The sequence below is a fragment of the Camelus ferus genome, chromosome 9, assembly GCF_009834535.1.
Source record: "Camelus ferus isolate YT-003-E chromosome 9, BCGSAC_Cfer_1.0, whole genome shotgun sequence".
Taxonomy (NCBI): domain Eukaryota; kingdom Metazoa; phylum Chordata; class Mammalia; order Artiodactyla; family Camelidae; genus Camelus; species Camelus ferus.
The window spans coordinates 54,895,241-54,919,106 of NC_045704.1; the positions used below are offsets into that span (position 1 = coordinate 54,895,241).

The 23,866-nt window shown below is 43.1% G+C and overlaps 1 protein-coding gene and 1 long non-coding RNA gene across 6 annotated transcripts in view; one reads left to right on the forward strand and one right to left on the reverse strand.

Annotated features, from left to right (window-relative positions):
- Positions 1-3,536: 3,536 nt before the first annotated feature.
- LOC116665842 lies at positions 3,537-19,036 on the reverse strand. Of its 3 annotated transcripts, none has more exons than XR_004322578.1 (7): positions 18,647-19,036; positions 18,450-18,538; positions 18,003-18,165; positions 14,884-15,047; positions 10,904-11,014; positions 10,291-10,418; positions 3,537-6,346 (listed from the first exon to the last, which is right to left on the reverse strand). It is a non-coding gene; the product is annotated as an uncharacterized LOC116665842 (long non-coding RNA). The 3 variants fall into 3 exon arrangements; XR_004322577.1 differs by having other exon boundaries at positions 3,537-6,310; positions 10,291-10,421; XR_004322576.1 differs by having other exon boundaries at positions 10,291-10,421.
- HSD17B2 (hydroxysteroid 17-beta dehydrogenase 2) overlaps positions 17,072-23,866 on the forward strand; it is a 56,018-nt gene continuing 49,223 nt past the window's right edge. Inside the window, exon 1 of one of the 3 annotated variants that reach the window (XM_032486855.1) lies at positions 17,072-17,534. In XM_032486855.1, the coding sequence (XP_032342746.1) occupies positions 17,267-17,534 (268 nt within the window). In that variant the 5' untranslated portion in view covers positions 17,072-17,266. Of the gene's footprint in view, positions 17,535-19,585; positions 19,729-23,866 lie in introns of those variants that run through there. The other 2 variants (XM_006183954.3, XM_032486854.1) reach the window with 2 other exon arrangements.

Consider the following 23,866-nt stretch of genomic DNA (forward strand, 5'->3'; position numbering starts at 1 on the left):
AAAAGCAGATTTGCAGGTGACACCTTCTTTCGGCCCAGGTTGGGTCAGAAATCACCCCTACTATAATCAGCTATGGCAAGAGGGTACAAAAACTACCATTAATAGCCCATCACTAAAAATTGGAGCAGTTTGTAGAGAAGGGAAATCGTTGTGAGTGAGCCTGGGAGACACCCTAAAGCCTTACTCCCCAAAAGTGTGAAGCAGGAACATCAGCATCACCTGGGAGCTTATTAGAAATGGAGATCTCAGGTCCCACTCCAGACCTAAGAAGAATCTGCCAAATTCTTGCAAAATTTTAGCTAACTTTGAGGTCACCAGGGAATTCCTATGCACTGTGAAGACTGAGAGATACTGCCCTAAAAGGTATTTATCCCTACAATGCTCAGATGTGGGGAAGAGACTCCTTAGAGTAGTCTCATGCTATACCTGGGAGCCAAGTGAAGTCCAGCAACTTATCCAAGGAAGATCACAGAACAAGTAATTGACAGAGCTGGGGTTGAAAGTCAAGGCTTCAGATTCCAAATCTCTCCCAACTCCATGCTCGTACCACTGTGCTGCTCAGGCTCCTGCATAGATCTATTTTCTTCCACTAATAACAAAAATTAAAAGGGATAAATAAATAGGAAAAAATAGTTACATTTAAATGGTGGTTAATAGTTTCAAGAATTGGTTTGTTTTAGAAAAGGGAACAAGCACTTATCACTTATAGTGCATTTGATACGTTGTTTTTCCCTGTTACCTAATAAAGAACGCTGCAAGTCACAAAATGAATGTTTATATTTCATTTATACAGCAATTAGGCATCTTAACATTCTTTTATAAGCATTTATAGTACTTATTCAGAATGATCAGGCATCCTATTTGGGTCAATGTTTTTTTCTTTCTCCTTCTCTGATTAAACTGTGTTTAAATAGTGATAATTAAAACTACATGTTATTTTGAGTGTCTAGTCCAAGGGCTCTCTGCTCAGGGCTCAAGAATTTGGAGATTTGTTAGAAGGACACAAATTTCCCCCTGTGATAGCACAGCATACCTCTGCCACTTTTGTTCTTTACTGTTTTCAGAGATTGAAGAATGTGGATACCAACCATGTTAATCAGGTCTCTTTGGGATGCAAACGATAGCAATCCATCCCAGTACAGGTAAATCAAAAGTAGAAATGATTGGCTCCTGTAACTGGAAGCTCAAAAAGTGGATCTAGTTCCAGGGTCTCCAACATCATCAGAACTCTGTCTCCCCATTTCTCAGCTCCCCTTGCTACTCTTTGGTTGTTCTTTTCCTGTGACAACAACATGGGATTCATTGACAACTAAAGCTAGCAACTTCCTTAGCTTTGGATCCTTGAGAAAGACTGTTTTTTTTGTTTGTTTGTTTTCTTTTTTTCTGTTACTTCCAGCAAAAGTCCCAGGTAAGACTGATTGGACAGTTGTGGGTCATGTGATTATCTGTTAACTAATCATTATAGCTGGAGAGGATATAGTCTGATTGACTGAGACTGGATTATCATCCACCTGGAGGTGGTGTATTAGTTTCCTATGGCTGCTATAACAAATTATTACAAACTTGGTGATGTCCAATTATACATATTTATTATCTTACAGTTCTGGAGGCTACACATCTGAAATCAATTTCACTGGGCTAAAGTCAAGGTGTTGGCAGCTCTGGTTCCTTCTGGAGATGTTTCCTTGTCTTTTGCAGCTGACAGAACCATATTCTTTGCATTCCTTGGCTCATGGCCCCTGCCTCCATCTTTAAAGTCAGTAACTTAAGGCTTCAAATCTCTCTTTGATTCTATGGTTGTCACATGACCTTCTCTCTCTTCTATAGTTTAAACTTCCTTTGCTTCCCTCTTCTAAAGATACTTGTGAATACATTTAGGACCCAGAAAATCTAGAATAATCTCTGTGTCTCAAGATCCTTAACTCAATTACATCTGCAAAGTCCCTTTTGACATGGAAGGTAACGTTCACGGGTTCCAGGCATTAGGACATGGATATCTTTGGGGGCCATTATTCATCCAACCGCTGAACAGAGAAAGATTATTAGAGAACATGTCAGATGTGGTTTTCTAAAGAGAAAGGATTTCTGGCACATAGCCAAAGAACACGCTATACCAACTGACAAAACCAACATGTGCTTTTTGGATGATGGCTAGTCGTTACCCAAAATGTATCTTTCCCTTCTTCCATAAAATTAGGGTTTTATTAGCACATGACCATCCAGAATAAAAACTACATTTATCTTCTTCCCCTGAAGCTAGATGTGCCCATGTGACTAAGTTTTTGCCTATACAGTATGAGAGGAAGTGATGTATGCAATTTCTGCATCACATGCTTAAAAAGAAATGGTTTGTCCTCTTTTCTCCCTTCTTATGGACTGGAACTCAGCTTGGTCTGCAAAGACTATCTTTATTAAGTGATACCATGTATTAGGCACCTGCTGTGTACCAAGTACCATTCCATGTGTAGCACAGTGCAGTGAGAGGTAAGACAATTTTAGGAATGACAACGGCAGTGGTTTCATTTATCATCCAACTGGAGTCCTACTGACTACTCCCTACTGCTGTAGAACAGCCCGGCTCTAAAAGACTCTCATCCCCACAGTGACTGGGTCCTCCAGGAGACATCTGCTCCACACCTGCTTCTTTTGAATCCCCTTCAGGAAAGGAAGAACAAACCCCATCAATATTTCCTTCTAGTATAGGGGGCATCTTCTTAAGAGGGGGTGATGTATCTCAGAACAGACTTGGCAAAGAATTCTGCTGATTGAATTGTAAGCAAGAACCACTATGTCCTAGGTTGAGTTTCCCCAGAAGGAGACATTGAGGCAAGGACTCAAGTGCAAGTGGTTTATTTGGGAGGCGATTATAGGAAATACCAGTAGGTATTTTGGGGATGATGAAAAGTGGTGGTGGTTGTACAACTTTGTGAATAGTAAAAACCACTGATGTGTATGCTTTAAATGGGTGAATTTGTGAATGACATCTCAATAAAATTGTTAAAGAGTCCAACTACAATAATACCAGTCTTGTAATTTCAATGTTGTTTGAGTGGGAGGGGACAGGATGCCTATTACCCTGGAGATGCCCATGAAAGTGTGTCATGGGTGACAAAATCAATATAGGCAAAAGTTTGGGAGCCATTGTATTAGAAAAATAAACACGATTGTCTTGCTTCACCATCTCAATAGGATGGCTTTTCCCCTGGGATGCTCCTCTCACTTCCCTCTTTCTCAGAGCGAGGAAAAAAGCACAAACCAGGAGGGAATGTGAAATTTGAGTAACAAGTGGTTTTCAATGAGCTGCATTGAAAATTGAGAGTCGACTTGTATTCATTTTCACGATCAAATTACTTCATTTTGTCTCTCCTCTAACTGTGAGGATGATTTTATGCCAGGATTATTTTAGTCATTCTAATTATGCATGCATCAATATTTAGTGGGTGTTTACCTAACCCACAGCATACCCCAAAGTCCTCCTCCCTCAGAGACCACTGTTGTACAATATAATACGAATAGATGGTGCACAGTAGGGAGATGAAATTCCTTTTATTTCTCCAACCTTGCTGGTAAGGAACATTCAGGTGGCATTCCTTAAAAAGCAATGTATATACTTTTCAGATGCATCTATAAAACCAAAGGCAATATTGTGAATGCTATGAGTTCATTACATGATACTAAATGCAATTCGTGCACAGATGTTTCATTAGGGATTCAGTTAGGTAAGACAAATTAAAAATTACCATTTGTTTAGATTTCCCTTTTTGCAAGGACTCTTTCCTCTCTCACCGTGTATTTGAATTTCTCTGTCACTGACAGTATCACTTATCCTAACCTTTTCCTATAGAATCCCTTCTCCTTTAACTGATGCTCCTTAATTATGCTCCTCTCTGCCTCCCCCTCACCTTCCCCACCCCTCCTTCATCTCTTCTTCTCCATCTTCTTTCTTTGGCTCCTTTGTATTTTTTCCTCAGCTCCTAACTGAGTAAAACCTAAGATTGATCCTTCAGCCTCTTTTCTTTTATGTCTACATCCTTCACCTAAAAGAAGTCTTCATTTCTCTTGGTTTCAGCTCTGAACCCTGGGCTGATGTGTCCCAAATACATATGAACTTGGCACTGGGATGTATTTATGGGGATGGTCCATTTGTCTTAACCTAATGTCCAGAAGTGGATCCCTTATTTCCAGCAAAATCTGGCATTGGCTGTACCCTTTTGCCACCTCCCTTGTTTTCCTTCATTCTCACATTAGTTTAATTTTGTCCTGCAGGATCTCTTGGACTCCTTCTCTATGTCCATTTCTTCTGCTTCCACTGTGTTTTCCTGATGGCTTCCTCACTAGGGTAACACCCCAGAGTGTCAGCAGGTTAACCTTGGCAGTCTGCAAGATTTGATCATCTCTTAGACAACCCAACCTAAAGCTAGACCACAGAGCTGCCATCTTCCTCCTTCCTTCCACTCCTAGGGTCCAAAGATACCTGGCTCCTGCATCACTCTCCCAAGTCCTATGGAATGAGGTGAAGCTGGAAGAGAGCCTTAGGTAAGAAAGTAGGACATGAAATGGGGCAAAGCAGGGACCAAAGCCACAACATGGATCACAGGGTGTTGGGAATGCGGAAAGAGAGAGAGAAGATACCAGAAGAAAGGTCTCCTGCCTACCCGTGGGATGGCCCTGGGGAGGGACTGTTATTCTTTCATTCAGAAGCATCTTGTTTATCTAGCTGTACTCAGGATCGGGTAAATCAAAATCATGATCATTTCAACCCAAATGTAATATTGTGAACACAATATTTTTGATAAAATACTTTAATCTTATCATGTGTGTTAAATATATTTTAAAACAACCTTACAACCGAAAATTTACCTCATTCAACATAGAGAAAATGCTCCTCATATAACTGGCAAAGCCATTCCACATTGTCAAAACAGTTGGGCAGATGAAAGTATTTGAATTCTTTTTGAGTAATATGCCTCAAATTATATTTAATGAGCACCAGTTAGGAAAAATATGATTTCATATTTCATTTGGAAGAAACATACCAGCATCCTCATGACAACTCTTTCATTTTTGGTAGATAGATAGATAGATACACAGATTGTGGACTTTGTCGTTGCCAGGAGTTTGTTACTTGGGTTATTTTCATGGGAAAATTTAGAGCATGCTGAGGTAGGAGGAAGTGGGGGTAGGGTGCATTAAGCAGAATAGCTTGAAGAAGGCATTATAGGTGAGGGAATTAAGCAAGTGGACAAGGGTATTCCAGGCAGAAAGAGCAGCTGGAGCAAGGCTCCAAGGCAGGGTTGTGTCTCTGTGTTTGAGGAAGTGGCAAGGGGGCCCTTGTGACTAGAATGAAATGAATGAGGACAGAAGTCAGGAACTAGATCATCCAGCCTTGGAGCCACTTAAGGGCTTTAGCTTTTACTCCGGTGAGATAGGGAGACCGTGCCAGCTTTTCAGCAGATGAGTGACGTGATAGGGCTAAGGTTATGAAAGGATTTCCCTGGTGCCAGGTGGAGAACAGACTGTACGGAGATAAGGGTGGGACCAGGGAGACCTCTTCAGAGGCTGTTGCTGCAATCCAGGCAGGAGGTGATGGTGCTTGGACCAGGCTGGTGGCAGTGGAATGGTCAAGTAGTGGATATATTCTGAAGGGAGAGCCAGCAAGACTTCCTGATGGACTGGTTGTGGGTTGAGTCAAAGGTCAGAGTCAAGAGAAGTCCAATGCTTGTGTGCTGCACTTCTAAGGGGATGACGTTGCCCTCACTGAGGTGGGAAGTCTGCGAGGGAAGCAAGTTGGGAACATGTAGACTGGGGCCTAGAGTGAGCGGTGAGCTGAGCACTCTGCAGGGTAGAGGAAGGAGAAGCTGGAGTCCATGGACAACAAGGGAAGGACGAAGAGGAGGGGGTTAAAGAGAGAGTGAGAGAAGCCTGGGAAAGCATCTATGAAGGCAGTGATGTTCCACAGTGGTAAGGGTGGGAGGACACGTGGGCCCTTGTGAGGAAGTGGAGGTCCCTCTGATGTTCTGTGCACTTTGGTGATTGTGTTAGTTTCCTAGCGCTGCCCTAACAGCTTACTATAGACTTGGTGCTAATATACTTTCTCATGGTTTGGAAGACTAGAAGTCCAAATTCAAGGTGTCAGCCGGGCCATGCTCCCTTTGAAGGCTCTAGGAGAGGTACCTTCCTTGTCTTTCTCAGCTTCTGGTGACTCCAGGTGCTCCTAGGCTGTGGCACCAAATGCCATTTTCTGTCTCCGTCTTCATGGGATCTCCACCCCTGTCTCCTTCTGTCTTCTCTTCTGTCTCTTATAAGGATACTTGTCATTGGACATAGAAAACAAACTTATGGTTACCTGGGGGAGAGGGAAGGGGTAGAGGGAGAAATTGGGAGTCTGAGATTTTCAGATACTACTATGATAAAATAGATAAACAGTAAGTCCCTACTGTACAGCACAGGGAACTACATTCAGTACCTTGTGATAGCCTAAAATGAAAAAGAATATGAGAAGGAATATATCTGTATCTATCTATCTGTCTATCTATCTCTATATATACATCTGAATCACTATGCTGTACACCAGAAATTAACACAACATTATTAACCAACTATACTTCAATTTTAAAAAAAAGGTGTCACTGTCATTGGAATTAGGGTCCTTCCTAATCCAGGATGATCTTATCTAGAGATTCTTAAGTTAATTACACCTGCAAAGACCTCTTTTCCCCAACTAATGTCACCTTCACAGGTTCATGGATTTAGGACATGAACATATCCTAGTGGGGCCACTGTTCACCACACTACAGTGAAGTAAATGCTTCCCGCATCACCTCCATCTCTCCCACTGAAACTCTCAAGCCACTAAAGTCAGGAGGAACTTCAGTAAGGTTCATTTTACTGCTTTAAGTTTTGTTTTGCAAATAGACAAGGAGGCTGAATTTCACATGGAGTTCAGAATGGTAGAGAGAAGCAGTCACTTACAAGAAGCAGAAGGAACTGTGAGAAGGTAGGTTCTTGAAGAAAGAAGATCTTGAAGAAACCTTGGTAAGGCTTTGACATTCCCAGGCTATGGGATTGGGAATTTGAGCCTATCTTATCTGGATCCCAAAGTTTAGGAAGTTCCAGCTGTTATCTGGGTTATAAGGACATAAACTATGATCATATTACGTATTCCACTTTGTAACCTGCTCTCCCTGCTCAAAAAATATTGCAAACATTTTCTCAAGTAATTAAATATTCTCCAAAAACATGATTTTTAATGGCCGTATAGCAGTCCATCAAAGGAAAGTACTGTAATTTATACAACAAATCCTTTATGGTAAGCCATTTAGGATGTTTCTGTGTTTAACATATGATAAATAACACTGAAATGAACAACTTTCTCTATAAATCACTGTACACATCTTTGATTATTTTCAAATGGTCTCGTTTTAAATAACCATGAACCATTTTGTGAGAGCAATTTCTGCTCATTGTTTTCTTTATGAACTAAACCTTTTCCTTCAGGCAAAAAAAAAAAATGGAAAAGAAGTTCTTGGAACATCTGGCTTATGGTGTAATTTACTTTTGGTATTCAGCTGTGCTCCCAAATTTTGAAATGTCTTCTTGCTAATTGACTCATCCTAGATTTAATCTCCCTTCTGGAGTTACAGATGCTAGTGTGTTTCCTTCTGTGAACCTTCAGCCTGGGGGCATGACCAGAGGAGAGAAGCCACACCAAGCTGTGCACAGGTTGCCTGCAGCTCCTATCTCTCAATTTGTAAGTCCCAAGAAGAAGGCACAGAAACTGACAGAATTATATTGCAGGAGTTTTGGTGGAGGCTGAAAAGATTCTTGAGATAATGGCTGCCCCTGAAAACTCTGATATTCCAGGACGTTTACATGGATTGTCTTTATAACCAACAGGAGGTACAAATCACCACCCCACTATTGTGGCTCAGAGAAGAGAGAGCCATTTACACAGTCAAGTAAGTAGCAGAGGTGGATTTCTACCCAAGGTTGGTATTACTCAGATCCACCCTGTTGTATCTTAGTGGGGCTCCCATATTTTTGAAGTTGGAACACAGGTAAGATTTCAGATCGAAATTTGGGGAGACACATAGACTTGCCAACTTTTAATTTTTAATTTGCCCAAGTAAGGGCATCAAAGCAGGAACAACAACCAAACCGTGATATCACCACCATTTCACACACGAAAAGATATTTTAAAGCCAAAAAGAGAGGAAGGCTATAATCTCCGAAGATAACCCTTTAAATTAAATGTATTCAATCTTATGAAAACTCAGTGCATCGTTCTTACTGATGCCTGGCATCTCACCATGGATCGGTGAAAAGGGGCACTCTCTCTAGACCATATTTAAGAAATGCCTCCAGAGATCCTGGTGGCATCACCGTCTTGACAGAATGGTTGCTCTGGCTTGGCTGACCGATATGGAAGGGGGTGCATGGCAGGAAGGAGCTGGCAAAACATTCAGCCTAGTGAGAGAGGGGGTTCCCGTCATCACCCCCCTCTATCAGGGTAGAATCCTCACACTTCAGTTCTTCCCAAGAGTGAGGAAAGGAAGTGGAGGCAGAGGGGGGATGTAGACTGACCTCAAGACATTTAAGAAGGAGAATATAAAGGGAGAGAGAGAAATATTTGGATACATGAGCAGAAATATTTTTGGGTTGATTCCTTAATGTATTCATGAGACATGGAGCTTTATAGATAGAGAACTCCTGTCAGTCTCTAAGTAGATCGATCAAAATAGAACTCAGGGATCTTTCAAGCTGGCTCTTTACTAATGTTATTTTTCTAATACACAATGTGCAGGAGGCAAGGACAATGGATTCACGAGTCCATCTTACTCTCTCAGTCACACTTGAGTCCCTCGAAGACAAGCAGGGGTCTGTATTTCCCATTATTGGCACTGAATGGACACTTAGTAAATAGTTGATGAACCATGAAAAATAAAAATCCATTTATTACATCAGTCTGTTACTGTTCATTGCAGTAGCTGACCCCACCCCATCCACCCTCATTGCTTTATTCTTGGATTTATGGTTCTAAGTGGCTCCTAAAGGCAAAGTTGGCTTGTGGATGGTCTCCATGGATAGGAGGGTCATAGGAAAGGTAAAGAAAATGAAGATCAGGATGGTCTCCTGACTCGTAAGCAAGGCTGAGTTTCCTGAAGTTAACCATTATTGAATGAGTGCTTTGGAACTGACATTGTACTAAACACTTAACCAGCACTGAGCTCACATGATCCCCCTAAGACACAATGAGGTATATAAATATTGTCTCCAGTTTACAGACTGTAGGCCCCAAGGAGGTGCTTAGTGGCTGGGCTTGAGAGCTGTAATGGAGGAAGGTTGGAATGCACATCAGCCTTCCACATACATAATGCAGGCACACATACATACATTCACACATACATTCACACACACACACACACACCCTGCCCCCACCCACACACCTATACACATATACAGCCCCACATAAACCCACACACTCCCACACCTATACACATGTGCACACATACACATATATACACATGATGCCTACACACATACCCACACAGATTCATACCGATTAATATCTATACACATATACATATGTGCACATACACACACCCTTAGACACACACACACACACACAGCAAGAGCCCTGGTTATATACCAAATTCTGATATTCATTGTCCGTATGACTCTAGTTAAATGTTCCCTCACTGCAAGCTTAGATTGAATCAGTGATCATCTGGTCACGTGTCCAGGAACCTGAGGGTCCGTTGTGGTGCTGTGACGCCTGCCTCATGGGTAATGGAGAAGTTGGGCATGATGGCTGTCCGTACCACACCTCACCTCGGCTTCAAGCAGGACAGCTAAACTTTCCTTTGTTTCATTGGTTGCTATTCCATTTAATTATTTCATTTGCATAAAAGGGCCTATGGCTTAGCATTTTTTTTAATCTTTTTTTTTTTGATAGAGTAGCGGGGATTGAATCCAGGACCTTGTGCATGCTAAGCATGCGCTCTACCACTGAGCTCTACCCTCCCTCCTCGTGGCTTAAAATTTTGTAAATCAAGCCGACTGGAGAGTCCCAGGGGAGAGGGTCAGCCAGAGAAAAGACTCCAGGGCCAGGCAGCGCCGAGGGGTTTCCAAGAGCAGCGATGGTGAGCCACCAATGCTCCAGTATTCCTTGGGAGAGCCCCCTAGTGGCCACCTCCCTCCCACCCTCCAGCATCCAGGGAAACTCATACACAAGAGCCGCAGAAGATGTGGGCAGGGGATTTGTCAGAAGTGCAACCTGTCCCAACTCACCCCTCTGCGGAGGTCAGGCGTGGTGGTGGCTCTGTTTTGTGAAAAGAAGGCGCTGAGCTCAAGGGAGCCTGAAGGCAGTCCCGTGGGGTCCAAGGGGACTTGGTGGTGGGAGCCAGACCTCCCTGGACCTGCTGGAGGCAAGAAATGCTTTATGAGAAATGTAAATCCCCCAAATCCTCAGGAATAATGTAGGGTTATGTATGAGGCATCAGGATTCCAGCCTTATGAGAGAAGGAAGATCCCAGAAAGCCAAAAGACTTGTGAATATTCAGGTTATACATTTGTGAGTACCTAAAGCCAAAACTACCACCAGGGTGGCAGGGGAATATTTAAATGTTTTTTATTGAGATTACAAACCTCCTTGGCAGGAGGAGAACTGCTTTGTAATCTGTGCTTAAATGTACTTAGTGAACTTAAAGAGTGTGTGCGTGTGTGTTTGTATTTGGCTTTTCCATTTTTGATGCTTGCTGTGTATTGCCACTTGCTGCGGTCAGTGCTAAGAGAAGGGAGCGGGCCCCCAAACAAGAGCAGAGGTGAAAGTATTGGGATTTCATATCCATCCACAGAATCCATAACTTGTCCCCTACGTCTCCTGAGCATGAAATTCTGTTACCTTAAGAGCAGGACCTTTTCCATTCTCACATCTCACATTTTGGTCCCCAAGTGGCAATCCATTGTCTGCTGCCAGTTGGTGACAAAGTTTTTACTGTCCTGGGGGTGATACCTGAAAAATGAGGACAACAGAGAAGGCTTCTCATAAAGTTAAAAATACTCAGCATGTGACCACATTTTATTCTGAGACTGTTTCCCCCTTTTCAATGTTAAAATGTCTTTTCTTGTGTAGACTGTCAGTTATTGATTGTTTTAAATGCATTTTCACTTGAGAAAATTAAATACCAGTGACTCAACGTGTATCTCTCTCCTTTTAAAAGCACTTTACTGGTCTATGAAGTGCAAAAGTTGGGAGCTACTGATCTAGGCAATTTTATTATTAAGTTGTAGTCCAATTATTTAGTCACAGTCCAAGGAAAATTATCAGCCGGAATCATAGCAAAGATTTTCTAAGAAAATTACACAGGAAAAGTTGTTGCAGCCTAGAAACTAAAAATATAAAACATTATTAAACCTAAAGATAGGATACCTTCCTCTACGATGCTGAGATCCAGATTTGGTTTTTATCTACAAACAACCTTGATGTAATTGGCATAGCCACAGATTAAAATGTTTTCTTCCAGTTTTATTGAAACATAATTGATATACAGTGGTGTATAAGTTTAAGGTGTACAGCATAATGCCCTGACTTACATACATCATGAAGTAATTATTACAGTAAGTTTAGTGAATATCCATCATCTTGTATAGATCAAAATTAAAGAAATAGAAAATTTGTGTGTGATGAGAATTCTTACAATTTAGTCTCTTAACCTTGTATGTAAAACATACAGGACTGTTAATTGTCTTCATCATGTTGAACATTATATCTAGTACTTATTCATCTTGTAACTGGAACTTTGTACCTTCTGACTACCTTTGCCAGTTTGCCCTCCCCGCACCACCCACCCCTGGTAACCACAAATCTGATCTCTCTTCCTAAGAGTTTCTTTGTTTCTTTGTGTTTTTGAAGCATAGTTGACCCATAACACTAAGCTAGCTCCTGATACACAACATAGTAATTTGGGACTTCTATACAGTTTGAAATGATCACCACAATCAGTCTAGTTACAATAGGTCACCTTACAAAAGCATTACATAGTTATTGGACTATATGCCAGTACACTATGCATTTCATAACTGTGACTCATTTATTTTGCAACAGAAAATTTGTACCTCTTAATCTGTGTCACCTGTTTCTTTCCTCAACCCACTCCCCTTTTGTAACCACTTGTTTGTTTTCTGTACCTATGACTCTGTTTCTACTTTGTTGTTTATTCATTTGTTTTGTTTTTTAGATTCCATGTGTAAGTGAAATCATACAGCATTTGTCTTTCTCTATATGACTTATTTCACTGAGTGTGATACCCTCTAGGCCCACCCATGCTGTTGCAAATGGCAAGATTTCATCCTTTTTTAATGGCTGAGTAATATTCTGTTGTGTATATATCCCACATCTTCTTTATCCATTTATCTATTGATGGGCACCTGGGTTGCTTCCATATCTTGGCTATTGTAATGAATACTGCAGTGAACATTGGTGTGCATATACATTTACTATTGTTATATCTTCCTGGATTGATCTCTTAATCATTATGTGATGTCCTTCTTTGTCTCTTGTTACAGTCTTTGTTTTAAAGGTATTTTGTCTGATACAAGTATTGTAACCTCAGCTTTCTTTTCCTTTCCATTTTCACGCAATATTTATTTCCATTCTCTTATCAGAAGGTATAAAAAGACTCAGGAACTTTGCTTCTGGTAATGGCAGACAAAATAATTAGGATCAACCCTTTTGCTGAGAGCTTATTCAACAGAGCAGAGAAAACAGAAAACATAGCTTCTCAAAGGTATCAAAATGCTGAAAGAAAACACCCGTCAACTTAGAAATTCCATATCCAATGAAATTATCCTTCAAAAATGGTGAAATGAAGACATTTTCAGGAAAACAAAAACTGAGAGGTTTCCTCACTAGCACTTGCACTAAAGGAAATACCAAAGAAAAACTACCCCAGGAGTATGTGTGGAGATACGGGAAGGACTAAGAAGCCATAAAAGGGTAACAACTTTGTGGGACTATTAACTGAACATTGACTGTATAAAACAAACATAGTATTGTCTTGTCCAATTTGCCATATCTAGGTGTGTCCTGAACTGAAGAGTCAGCTTCAAAGTCTTTACAGTACCTGTTAGGAGAGGCATACTGGCAGTAGGCAAGGATGACCACTTGGTGGGGATGTTAGAATTTCTGTTTCAGATGGGAAGTTACTTCTTCAAATTTAAACTCAAGAGCCATCCATTCTAAGAAAGTGTACATTCCAGGATTCTCAGCATTTCCCTCCACCTCCACTCCACTGGGTTGGGAAATCCTCTCTTTTGGGTAAGATATCTTGTCTTCAGAAGGCACCTCCAAGAAGGCACCTCCCCTGGCAGAATGCAGCAGCACATTGACTCTTTGGCAACATTAACAAGAATGAATTGATCCAATTGGAATTGATCCTTCCCCTTGGAAAGCTACAAGCAAGTTTGCCAGAAACAGGATGTTGGTCAAGCAAGGATGGTCTCAAAGAGAGCTCCAGGACAGAGTGACAGGGACGGAAAGGATACCCAATTCAGCTCAGTCAGGTGGAGGAAGTCCTCATTCAGAGCAGAGCGGCCCTCAGACAGACTAGGACCCTCAAGTCCTCAGTCTGAGTGACGACATTCAGGGATAGGATGGGGTTAGGCTAGTTTTCACCTGCAGTTCCTTACTTGTGTTCCCAGTTGGTAAAAAGCTTTCTTTTCCACCACCATCCACCGTCCTTCAGAGGAGGGAACTGAACCTCAGGAAGGGCAGATCACTTGCCTAATGCTTCACAGCTGTAAGTTGCTGGAGCTGGGATATGAATTCAGTTCTGTGAAGCTTTAATGATCATGTTCTTAACAATGTGCACCTCCTTTTCCAATAGACTTAGACTTAGACTTCCATGTCACGACAGCTTTCCCTTCTCCCTGGGAACCCCAGGACTGAGAAGCTGGGAAGCCACGCAGGCTGCCCCAGGAGCAGATTCACTCTGTCTTCGGTGGGCGCGCACCTATCTGGAAACCCACGTGGGCGTTTGGCTCCAGCCCCAGCATGGGAACCACTGACAAAGGCCAGCAAAGAGCTGTGACAACCCCGCATCCTAGAGAACCAGAGCTAGCCTGACTGAATCCTGCTGGCTGAGGAGGCCTTGAGGATCATGAAGTACCAGCACCTGGGACAGGCAAGCACAAGGCTGAAGGCGGCACGCCTAAAGCCCAGGTGGGGCAGCGCCCTCTTGCGGAAATGTCAGCATTGTAGCTGGTGGTCAGTGAGGTGTGGAGGCTCCAGAGTGCTGACTTTTGAGCCAGTTAAGTCATGGATGTGGGTCTGGAACTACTCTTTCTACATAAGTAACTTATCCTCTCCCAGCCTCAGTTTTCCATTCTGTAATATCCACAATAATATCCACCTTGAACTTTACGAGCTCAGGGCCAGTGAGACAAGTGGGCAAAGACAGGCTGGAGGCAACCTGGGTTAATATGAACGGAGAGGCAAGAGGGAGGGGGCGACAGTGTGTGGAGAGAGGGGGAGCTCAGGGCTGGCCAAACAGAATTTCAAATCCTTACCCCGAAGCTCCCTGGCCTGGAGCCAGAAACATCTCTCCACCTCAGGTGTCTATGTGGCTGGGAGGGCAGACGAGAGGTGCCATGGACCCCGTGGGACCCCCATAATGGCTTTGTCATCGCCCCTTGAGGCCCCACAGCACAGTATGGTTTGCACCCAGTATCCCTTGGGTCTTGAGACAGTCCTGAGCCCAGGTGGGCTCTGCCTCAGACCCCTTTACAGCTGAGCTGGTCAAGGGCAGTGATTCACCCAAGGCTCTTCTGAGGCCAGAAGCCAGTTTCCCTGCCCCTCGTCCAAAGCTCTATCTACCCTCTTACTTGATAGGCTGCTTGGTCCACTTCCTCCAAAGTCCTGCCTCCCCGACGTCACTCATAACTGAAGTCTTCTCCACAGTCCTCAGGATGCGCTAACATCCGCCATACTTTGGGACAAGTCTCTAATCCACTGTGCACTTTATTTTATTCCTCTTGTTCTTCCTCTCCTATTAAAAAAAAACACAAATTGCCAGCATTTTTGAGGCTCCTTCTGTTGTGCTGTTACGGAAACGACAGGCCAGTCAAGAAACAAGCACCACTCGGAGGGTTGGGGTACTCAGATGTATTATGCCGGCAGGCTCAGGGGCTTCTGCTCCGAAGCTCTGAGCACCTTCAAGATGTGCACATGAGGTTTTATAGGGTAAAGTACAAGCTTGGGGTATTCGGCGAATAGGCATGGAACAGCTTTAGCAGCATTATCATCACAAAAGTGGAGGCAGGGAGGCAGCAAACCAACATTCCAAAGCCAGATATGTATCTTTGAAAACCCAGCTGGCTAGCAAAAATCTTGAACAGCAAACCAACACTAATTAACCTAGATTTACAAGTTAGTCTAGCAGAACTCAGATCAGTATTCCAATACTTAGATTTGTGTGTTATCTTGTTAGCCCAGCCCAGCCTCTCCTTCACATTCCTAGACTTGTGAGTTATCTTGTTAGACCAGCCCAGCTTTTCCTTCACAGTGCTGGGTAGCATGTGTTTAGTGCCTTACCTTGGTATTTTTATTGTTTTACAACTGAAGGGATGGGAAGTGAATCACCCACCTGACAACCTAGTTAGTAAGTGGCAGAGATAAGACTGGATTTGAATACAGGTCATCCGACCTCAAAGTGAGAACTTTTCTTGTCTCTCCAGATATGCCAACACTCAGCCTTTATCTGAATTCTGAGTTCCCCTACAGGACACGCCTAAGGCCCAGGTAGGGCAGCGCCCTCTTGTGGAAATGTCAGCATTGTAGCTGGTGGTCAGTGAGGTGTGGAGGCTCTAGAGTACTGACTTTTGAGCCAGTTAAGTCATGGGTGTGGGTCTGGACCTACTCCTTCTACCTAAGAAACTTTTCTTCTTACAGCCTCAGCTTTCCATCTGTAAAATGTGCACGACAATATCCACCTTGAACTTTACGTGCTCAGGGCCAGTGAGAAAACTGGGCAAACATGGGCTGGAGGCAATCTAGGTTAATATGAACAGAGACACAAGAGGGAGAGGGTGACAGCAGCCCCGGCTCACTCCGAATGAGCATGAATTAAGCATACTCATACAGCCACATATTTCCTGGTGGGTAATTTAAACCCTAAAGTTTAATATAAATACATATAAATAATTTCATGAGGTTCAAATGAGGCCAAATAAGAAAGGGTTAGTACATGATGCACTAATTGTCTTTTTTTTTTTTTTTTTTTTGCCTAAGGTGAGCAAAGTGATTAAGAGCATAAAGCTCTGAAACAAGGCTGCTTATCTCCCTCCTGTGTGATCTTGGGCAAGTCTCTTAACTTCTCTGTGCCTCACGGCCTCACCCGTAAAATTACTAGAATAAAAGAGCTTACTTCCTAGGGGTATTTTGTTCAAAGAGGCTGAGCATATTGACTGTTGACTGCCAGTGCTGGAGCAGAGCTTGCCAGAGAATAGGGTCTCAGCTGAACATGGCCCCTGGCACAAATAAGTACTAATACATATTGACCATTATTCGTTGTGTTATGATTGTCGTTGTCTCTCCCTGGCATATCTTTTCTCTGGCAAGCCCACCGCATTTCTCATCTGCCAAGAATCCCATCCTCTGGTCCTCTATTTCCTCTCCATCTCACCCTTCAGTCTGACTCCAGTGGGAGATAGCAGGAGTTCTGCAGACATGGACAGTCAGTGATGCCATCCCCTGCCAGAACCAATCATCCAAACTGGCTGCCTGGATTCACACATACACGCGCGTGCGCACGCGCCCCATCAGGAAAAGGACTCGACAGACAGCACAACACAGGCTCCTAATGGAGATTTCCTGTTAGCAAGAGGTTTCGTTATTTGCTGTTAGATAGATTGAATTCTGTCAATTATTACCCCACTAGTTATCTCTCCAAAGGTCATTTAAAAAAAATGCGTGTTTATTGCAGGTGAGTGTGCATATGTGTCGTGTGTACAGTGGGAGGCGGGGGGGGGAGCAATCAAATAGGAAGTGCTCTAGTATTTATATTAAACTGCAGGGTTTAAATTCCCCACCAGGAAATATGTGGCTGTATGAGTATGCTTAATTCATGCTCATTCAGAGTGAGCCAGGGCTGCTGTCACCCCCTCCCTCTTGCCTCTCCGTTCATATTAACCCAGGTTGCCTCCAGCCGGTTTTTGCCCACTTGTCTCACTGGCCCTGAGCACGTAAAGCTGCAGCGAGTCTCTGAAAATGGGGACTTTCTTCTCTGAGATGGCGTGGCTCTGCCTGGCTGTCACCGCAGTGCTCGGAGGAACAATTCTTTGGAGACTCAATAAGAGCCAAGGGCAGGTGGGAAAAAAGGTGGTCTGCCTGGCAGGGCTCTGGGGAGGGGCGTGCCTGCTCAGCCTACCCCTCTTCTGGGGCTTGTTCCTCTTCTCCCTTTCATGCTTCATCATGTATACTTACTTTTCTGGCCAAGAGTTTTTACCTGTGGATCAAAAGGCGATACTGATCACAGGTAAGTGGATGGCACGGCGATTCTCAGTCAGGGCAGGATCTGGCTCTTGCTTTGCCTTAGCGAGACTATTTCAAATTAGGTTTAAAATTTTTAAATAAAATACTTAGCATGGAGTAAATGAAAGCACATCTCCGGTGTCTTTCACTACACTGTTTTGGTTTGCTTTCTTTAGGAGGTGGACTTGAAGTGGCTGGTGGTGAGACGGATTGGGCAGGGGATATGTGCACTTAAGCCATGATTTTGTTAATTTCCCAGGCTATATATGAATAAGCAAATTTGGTTTGTTTCACTGTACCTGGGAAAGTCCCATAGGTTTTTCTTTTTTGAGCTTAAACAGAATTCTGTTCTGAGATTAATGTTCAGCTGGATTCTAGATTTAGGCTCTTATTCCCTAGATGTGCAAAAAAGCTGATAAAGCCGGTTCCTCCTTGTATTTTGCTGTCTTTTTTAAATATTGAAGGGACTCACCTGGGCTGGAAATTCTGCAGGTTTCACCAACTGCTGTCCAGAACCTTGTGTCTCATCTGAACCTTTGTCTTCAGATCTGTCATTGGACGGCTAATGTTTCTTAGTTGGATCAAGCTGGCAGTATTTCCAGAAGCTTTTTCCTTTGTTTGTGTTCCTTTTTTTGCTGCAATTGTGAGGCCAAATTAAATTTCTGTGTGTTGTAAAACTGGTTCGGTTGTGAAGTTTGGGTTTGGATAGGGCTTTAATTAGGATAATCCTAATCCAGAAAATCCTGCCAAGGTGAGGATATCAGTTGCGGAATCATTTCCCAGGAGATTATCACCCCACCCCCCACCCCCAGGCTCTGCGCCTCGGGAGTGAAGGCAAACAGGGAGTGTGGATGGAAACAAATCAGGGAGTTTCCCAATTCACTGAGAAGTGGACTATAAAGTGACCTGTCTATCTTACCTTTTACTTTAACTCAATAATAAAATTCTCTCTTAAAATGAGATGCAAGTTGACGCTTGGAGTTTTGAAGTGCTGCGGAAAACAAGCCTCTTCAATGAAAAAAAAAAGAAAGAAAGACAAAAGTAAACAAAACAGTTCAAAGGTAGAAAATTCAGTTAATCAATGGGATATTTATCTATGTGAATGTCTGGTATTACCTGGAATCATGCATCTAGAAGACTGGCTGGCTTTTCCACTGTTTCACTAGAATTCTCTGGGGATGGCTGTGTGAAAAGCTGTAGCAACAGTATACATTTTTCTGTTCTGTGTATAGTAGCAAGTACCCATGGTCTTCAAAGTAATTCCAGGTCAGATTTATTTTCTGTACTTTTCCACTTGAACACGAAAGAAGACAGAACAAATAAGCATGTTTAGAAAAAAAATGACCATGATGCTGTGGTTGACACTAATGCGACATGATCTCTTGGAGTCCAAATATTCCTGGGAAATCAATTTCAGGGAGCAGCAATTTCAGGGAACTCTAAGGCTCATAACACTAAAGCTCAGGGTAAACTCAGGCAAACGTCAGCGTAACCGAGAAAATAGGAATTGTCTCTTGCTTGTTTGTCTTGTCGGTGTTCTTTATCCTCTGCTTTTGAAGATGTAGGCATGCAGAAATGCACAAAACACACACCCAACTCAGCCCACATCAGTCATGGAAGTATCCCGACGTGTTTAGTGGCATGGAAAATGACTGATTCAATTAGGCAACTCAAGCCCAATGACTAATCCCTCAATGGAATGCCTAGCAATTAGAAAGCTTAGGATGAAGAAAAGAACTGCCTACTTTTATGGCTGACTGAAATGTGACTTTCAGGTTCTTTGTCATTGTCATGGGGCATGCCATAGACTCAATACAATTCTAGAGAATTCATTTGTACTAAATGGGAAAATTTTAAATGGATTCATTTGGTTACACCAAAACTCGTGTTAAGTCACCATGACTTGGAATAAGCTTTGTTTGAGGTTGGCTTGTGTTATAATTGGTACACATTTTCGTGTGGTGGGGGGACAGAGAGAAATGTGGCAGTGTGCATCGTGTATGTGCCATGTGTTGTCCAGAGGCAGTGAGGGAAGAAAATTGAAGACCATGCAATTGTTATATTGTCAGGTGATGGAATCAGAGGTCCTCGTTTTCCTTGACCTTTGACCCGCATGCGCTGGGTTTCCTTCACTCCTCTTCTGAGGTTACATGTTGTCCTTCTCAGCCTGCTCTTTCAACTTGGTAGAAGACGCACAGGTAACTTTGCTTTTCCACCCTCAGCACTTTCATCCTAGCGCCTCCAATCTTTCTCGCATATGTTGAATATTAACTATTGATTTGGCATCTACCGCGTACAGGGCACATTCCTGGGGGGCTTCACAGTCCCCTGGAAGAGAGAGAAAGCCGGCCACACCTAACTGTAACCATGTGATGGGGCTCAGAGTGTTCCTCTGGGAGGATTCCCAGACTGCCAGGGAAGCTGCTGTTGAGTGCAGGAGGTACCTTGTTAGGAACTGGAAAGTAGCTTTTTAGAGGGAAAATAAGGTCTTCCAAGCTAATTGGTTAACCAGCTATGGCACACACAGCTAGCACTCATTAAAACTTGTTGAGTAGGATAATTGTTAATTGGAATTTGCAAAACTGGGCACAATGGATCAGAGAGGGGAAAAAGAATATGTTTTCTGTGAAAGTTTCATCTTATGCTCCAAGTGAAGTGTCCTAGGTGGATGCTGACCCCCTTCTAGGACTTATTAAATAGTCCAATTAAGGTTCTAAAATGGGATACTATTGGCATCAGTTTGGGATTTGGGCTCCTTTGGATTTAATGTTAGACTGTTGAAATGGATAAACATTGACAGTAGACTAAGGACTAAGGGAAATAAAATTTCTGTGCTCAGAGCTTTACATGCATTTTGTATTTGATTCCCAAAATCCTAATAACTTACATCTTGTGACCAAGGAAACTATGTGTCCAAAGTCACTGAGCTATGAAGTCGCAGAGATGGGACTAAACCCAGATCAGACCCATATGCCACCCAAAGCCTTGCTCTTAACCGTTATCATTATCAGCGTTACAGCCACGGTTACTAGTGGCCCGTAAATGTCCCCAGAATATAAATGTGTCCATTCAATTGGCAAATAAGTGTTGAACACCCATTATGTGCACAAGACTCTGCTTGTTATAGAACTTGGCAGTTGCTTGGATGCAAGATATGTCCCTCAGAAAAGATAAAATGCAGGTACTATAAGCACAGATAAGAATGTTTGAAAAGGGTGATGGTTTGAAAGATGCCATGTGGTGAATCTGACTTCAGGTTTGAGCTTGAGGGTAGTGAGGGGCAGTGTAGGTGGAAAGCCATGGGCAGTTGGAAATACAGAACTCGATCTTGATTAGGATTGGAGAAGGAGGATGGAGAAACCCAAGAAACAAAGTGATGCTAATGCAGCAAGGAAGGGGGTCACTGGTATATACGGTAAGGAATCAACACAGTCCTGAGAGGGTCTATAATTCAGTCAGTCTATCAGATTTGTGTATGTGTGTGTGTGTGTGTGTGTGAGTGCATATCCTCTTTTATCATTCAGTTTAAGCTTTGCCTTAGCCCTCTACAGAGAGGCATATAAAAGGTATTTGCTAACTTGGTTAATTTTGTAAAAGTTTGAATGATGATTCTATTAGGCACTGAGATGGGGTGTTTAGGTTGGCAGATATTCTCATGGAATGAAAGTCCTCCCAAACATATTGTAAGCTGTTTGAAGGCAGGGACCAGCTCTTTTACGACTATGGCCTCTTTCTCAGTCTGAGCACATTAGACCCAACACAACGTTAATGAGTGAGTGAGCCCTGAGTGAATGAACCACGCTGGTGAGACATCCCCCTCCTTTTGGTGGTCACTGGTTGGACACAGTGGGATTGTCCCATTCTGCCCACTTGCTCAGGTACTTATATCTGCCAGTTCTTTCTGCTGGGGTCACCTGTGTAGAAAGGACAGAGTCATGTGGCCAAACTGTGGAGGCCCCTTTGTTTGACAATCACTTAATTATTGGCTTGCTCTGGACAGGGCTTTGTGATGACTTGGTTCTAAGCGTGCTCCTGCTTACCCAGGATGTGGCATAAACAGAACATCCTCTGGTCACACTGTCCCTCCCCACCACCACCAGGCTGCTGAAGCTTCTCACCCAAGGGTCATTGGTGCCCTCCTAGGCACCAGAGCTGGACTTCCACTACAGCACTGCTGACCATCTTTTCTTTCTTGACACAACCTCCTCTGCCTTCAGAAGGGTCCCTGATACAAACAAGTTCTTATTTTGGAAGGCGATCAAAGATTATCTTTGCTTTCACTTTCCTGGCCAAAGCTGCCTTGTCTATTTGCTTATGTCAGATTGTAACCCTTGTTTACCCCACAGATTTTAGAATCCCCTATTTATGCTCCTAGAGAGGAACTCTTCCCAGATGCTATTCCTTTGCCTTATCCCCTGCCTTCCTAATTTTGGGGTTCAGTGCTGGGCTCTCAGAGCTGGGGATTAGATTAGATCATAGGGAATCAAAATAGATGTGCTAGAACGTGGCATGGGCAAAGGTTCTGAAGCAAGACCCTTAGTTCTATGCTGTATCTACCTCTGATTCTTCCTTTTTGTGCCCTGGCCTCATCTGAGAGTTTCCTATGTGACCACTTCAGCCTCTTGAGTTTTCTCCCATGATTCTTCTCAGTTTTGATCCTTTATGCTGAGTTGTCTTTTGAATTCTTCTGAGAGAGAGAGTCTTTGGTGGGCATTGGATTAGGAGACCTTACTCTGGGCAAACCTGACTATGTTCAGCTGTTGTCTCTCCCCCTGAGCCTCCATCTCTAGATAAGACTCCAAGTCTCGGGGTGAGGGGTGCTGAGAGTGATGAGGATGTGTGATTGACATGAGCTGCGATGGGAGACACAACTGGTGGCTGTCTTCACAGTTCATGTTTTCAATAACCATTTGTCAACTGCCTATTGAGCACACTTGAGATACAATGGGGAGTAAAGACAGACAAGGTCTCTGCCTTCATGAAACTTAATTCCAGTGGAGGGAAACATAAAACAAACCAACCAATAAATAGATAAGATCATCTCAGCACTGCAAGGCTTTCATGGCATGGATGGCGGCTTCACTGTACTGTTGAGAGCGATCTTTTATTGGCGGCTTCCTATGTGTGAGGAACTGTGTCAGACACTGTGATCAGCATTTTACATGCCTAATTTCATTTAATTTTCACACATCCCAGATAAGATAGTTTTAAAGCTTTAAATATGTGAAAAGTAGAGTGAGTATACACAACATGCCCAATACCCATATTCTAAAATGATCCTGATCAAGAGATCAGTGAGATAACTTCTATTATAATCCCATTCAAAGATGCAGACATTGAGGTTTTCAAGAGATTATATAGCTAAGGTCACATAACATAAAATAAGCAAGTGGCAGTGCTAGAATTTAAACGCAGGTATTCAAGGAGATGATACAGGCAGTGCGGACAGGGGGATGGCAGGTGTGTTTCCTCTGGGGGAAAGAGGCCATGACAGCCAAGTGTTTCAGACCTGCTAAGCTGCCTGAGCATCTTTGGCTTCCACATTCAGGCCCAGGGTCCCATGGTAAAGCTGGCTCTCAGCAGTGGAAGGAGAACTATATCACCCAGCAAGGCTCGCCTTGGCAGTCCCCCAAAAGCTTGAGGGACTGAACAAGCTGGGACTTCCCTAGGGTTTCACTCTCATGGCAAGGTTGTTATGTTTCCAAAGAGAAGCCATTAGTGACCCATGCAAGGTGTCTTCTCGTTGCTCACAGAGTCAGTCCCTGTTTTCCAAATATTACCAGCTGTGCCCTGGAGCAGTCACTTGGCTACCCCTAGGTTATTACTTCAAACCTACCTCATGCACTGTTGAGTTTTGTGAAGTCTTCGGGAGTGTGGAAAGGGGATTAGAATCTATTTGAATATCTATTCATTCAGTAGTTCACCAATAGTTATTAAGCACTCTGTGCCACTTACTGGGAATATAGTGACAAATAGCATGCATTCATTACACTGAATAAACTTATAGTGGTGGTAGGGGATAGCCAAGAAACAGGACATTGCAAGGCAATACAACGTGTGAGAGTTCAGAGAAGTGAGCACAAGTCAGAGGAGGTAAGACCACCTAGGAGGTTGGAGCTGAGGCCAGGAGTTTGGAAAGCAAGCAGCCTATTGGAGGGATTTGATAATGAAAGAATCAAAGGACTTGCTAGGTCTTTGAGTCTAGGTAGAGCAGAAGAGGAGAGACCCACCACACACTTGACTTCCCTACTATAATCCTCAGCAAAACCCTTTGTAAATTCTTTTGCTCATCTGTCTTCCCAGATGGACTGATAACTCCATAAAGGCAGGCGGTGT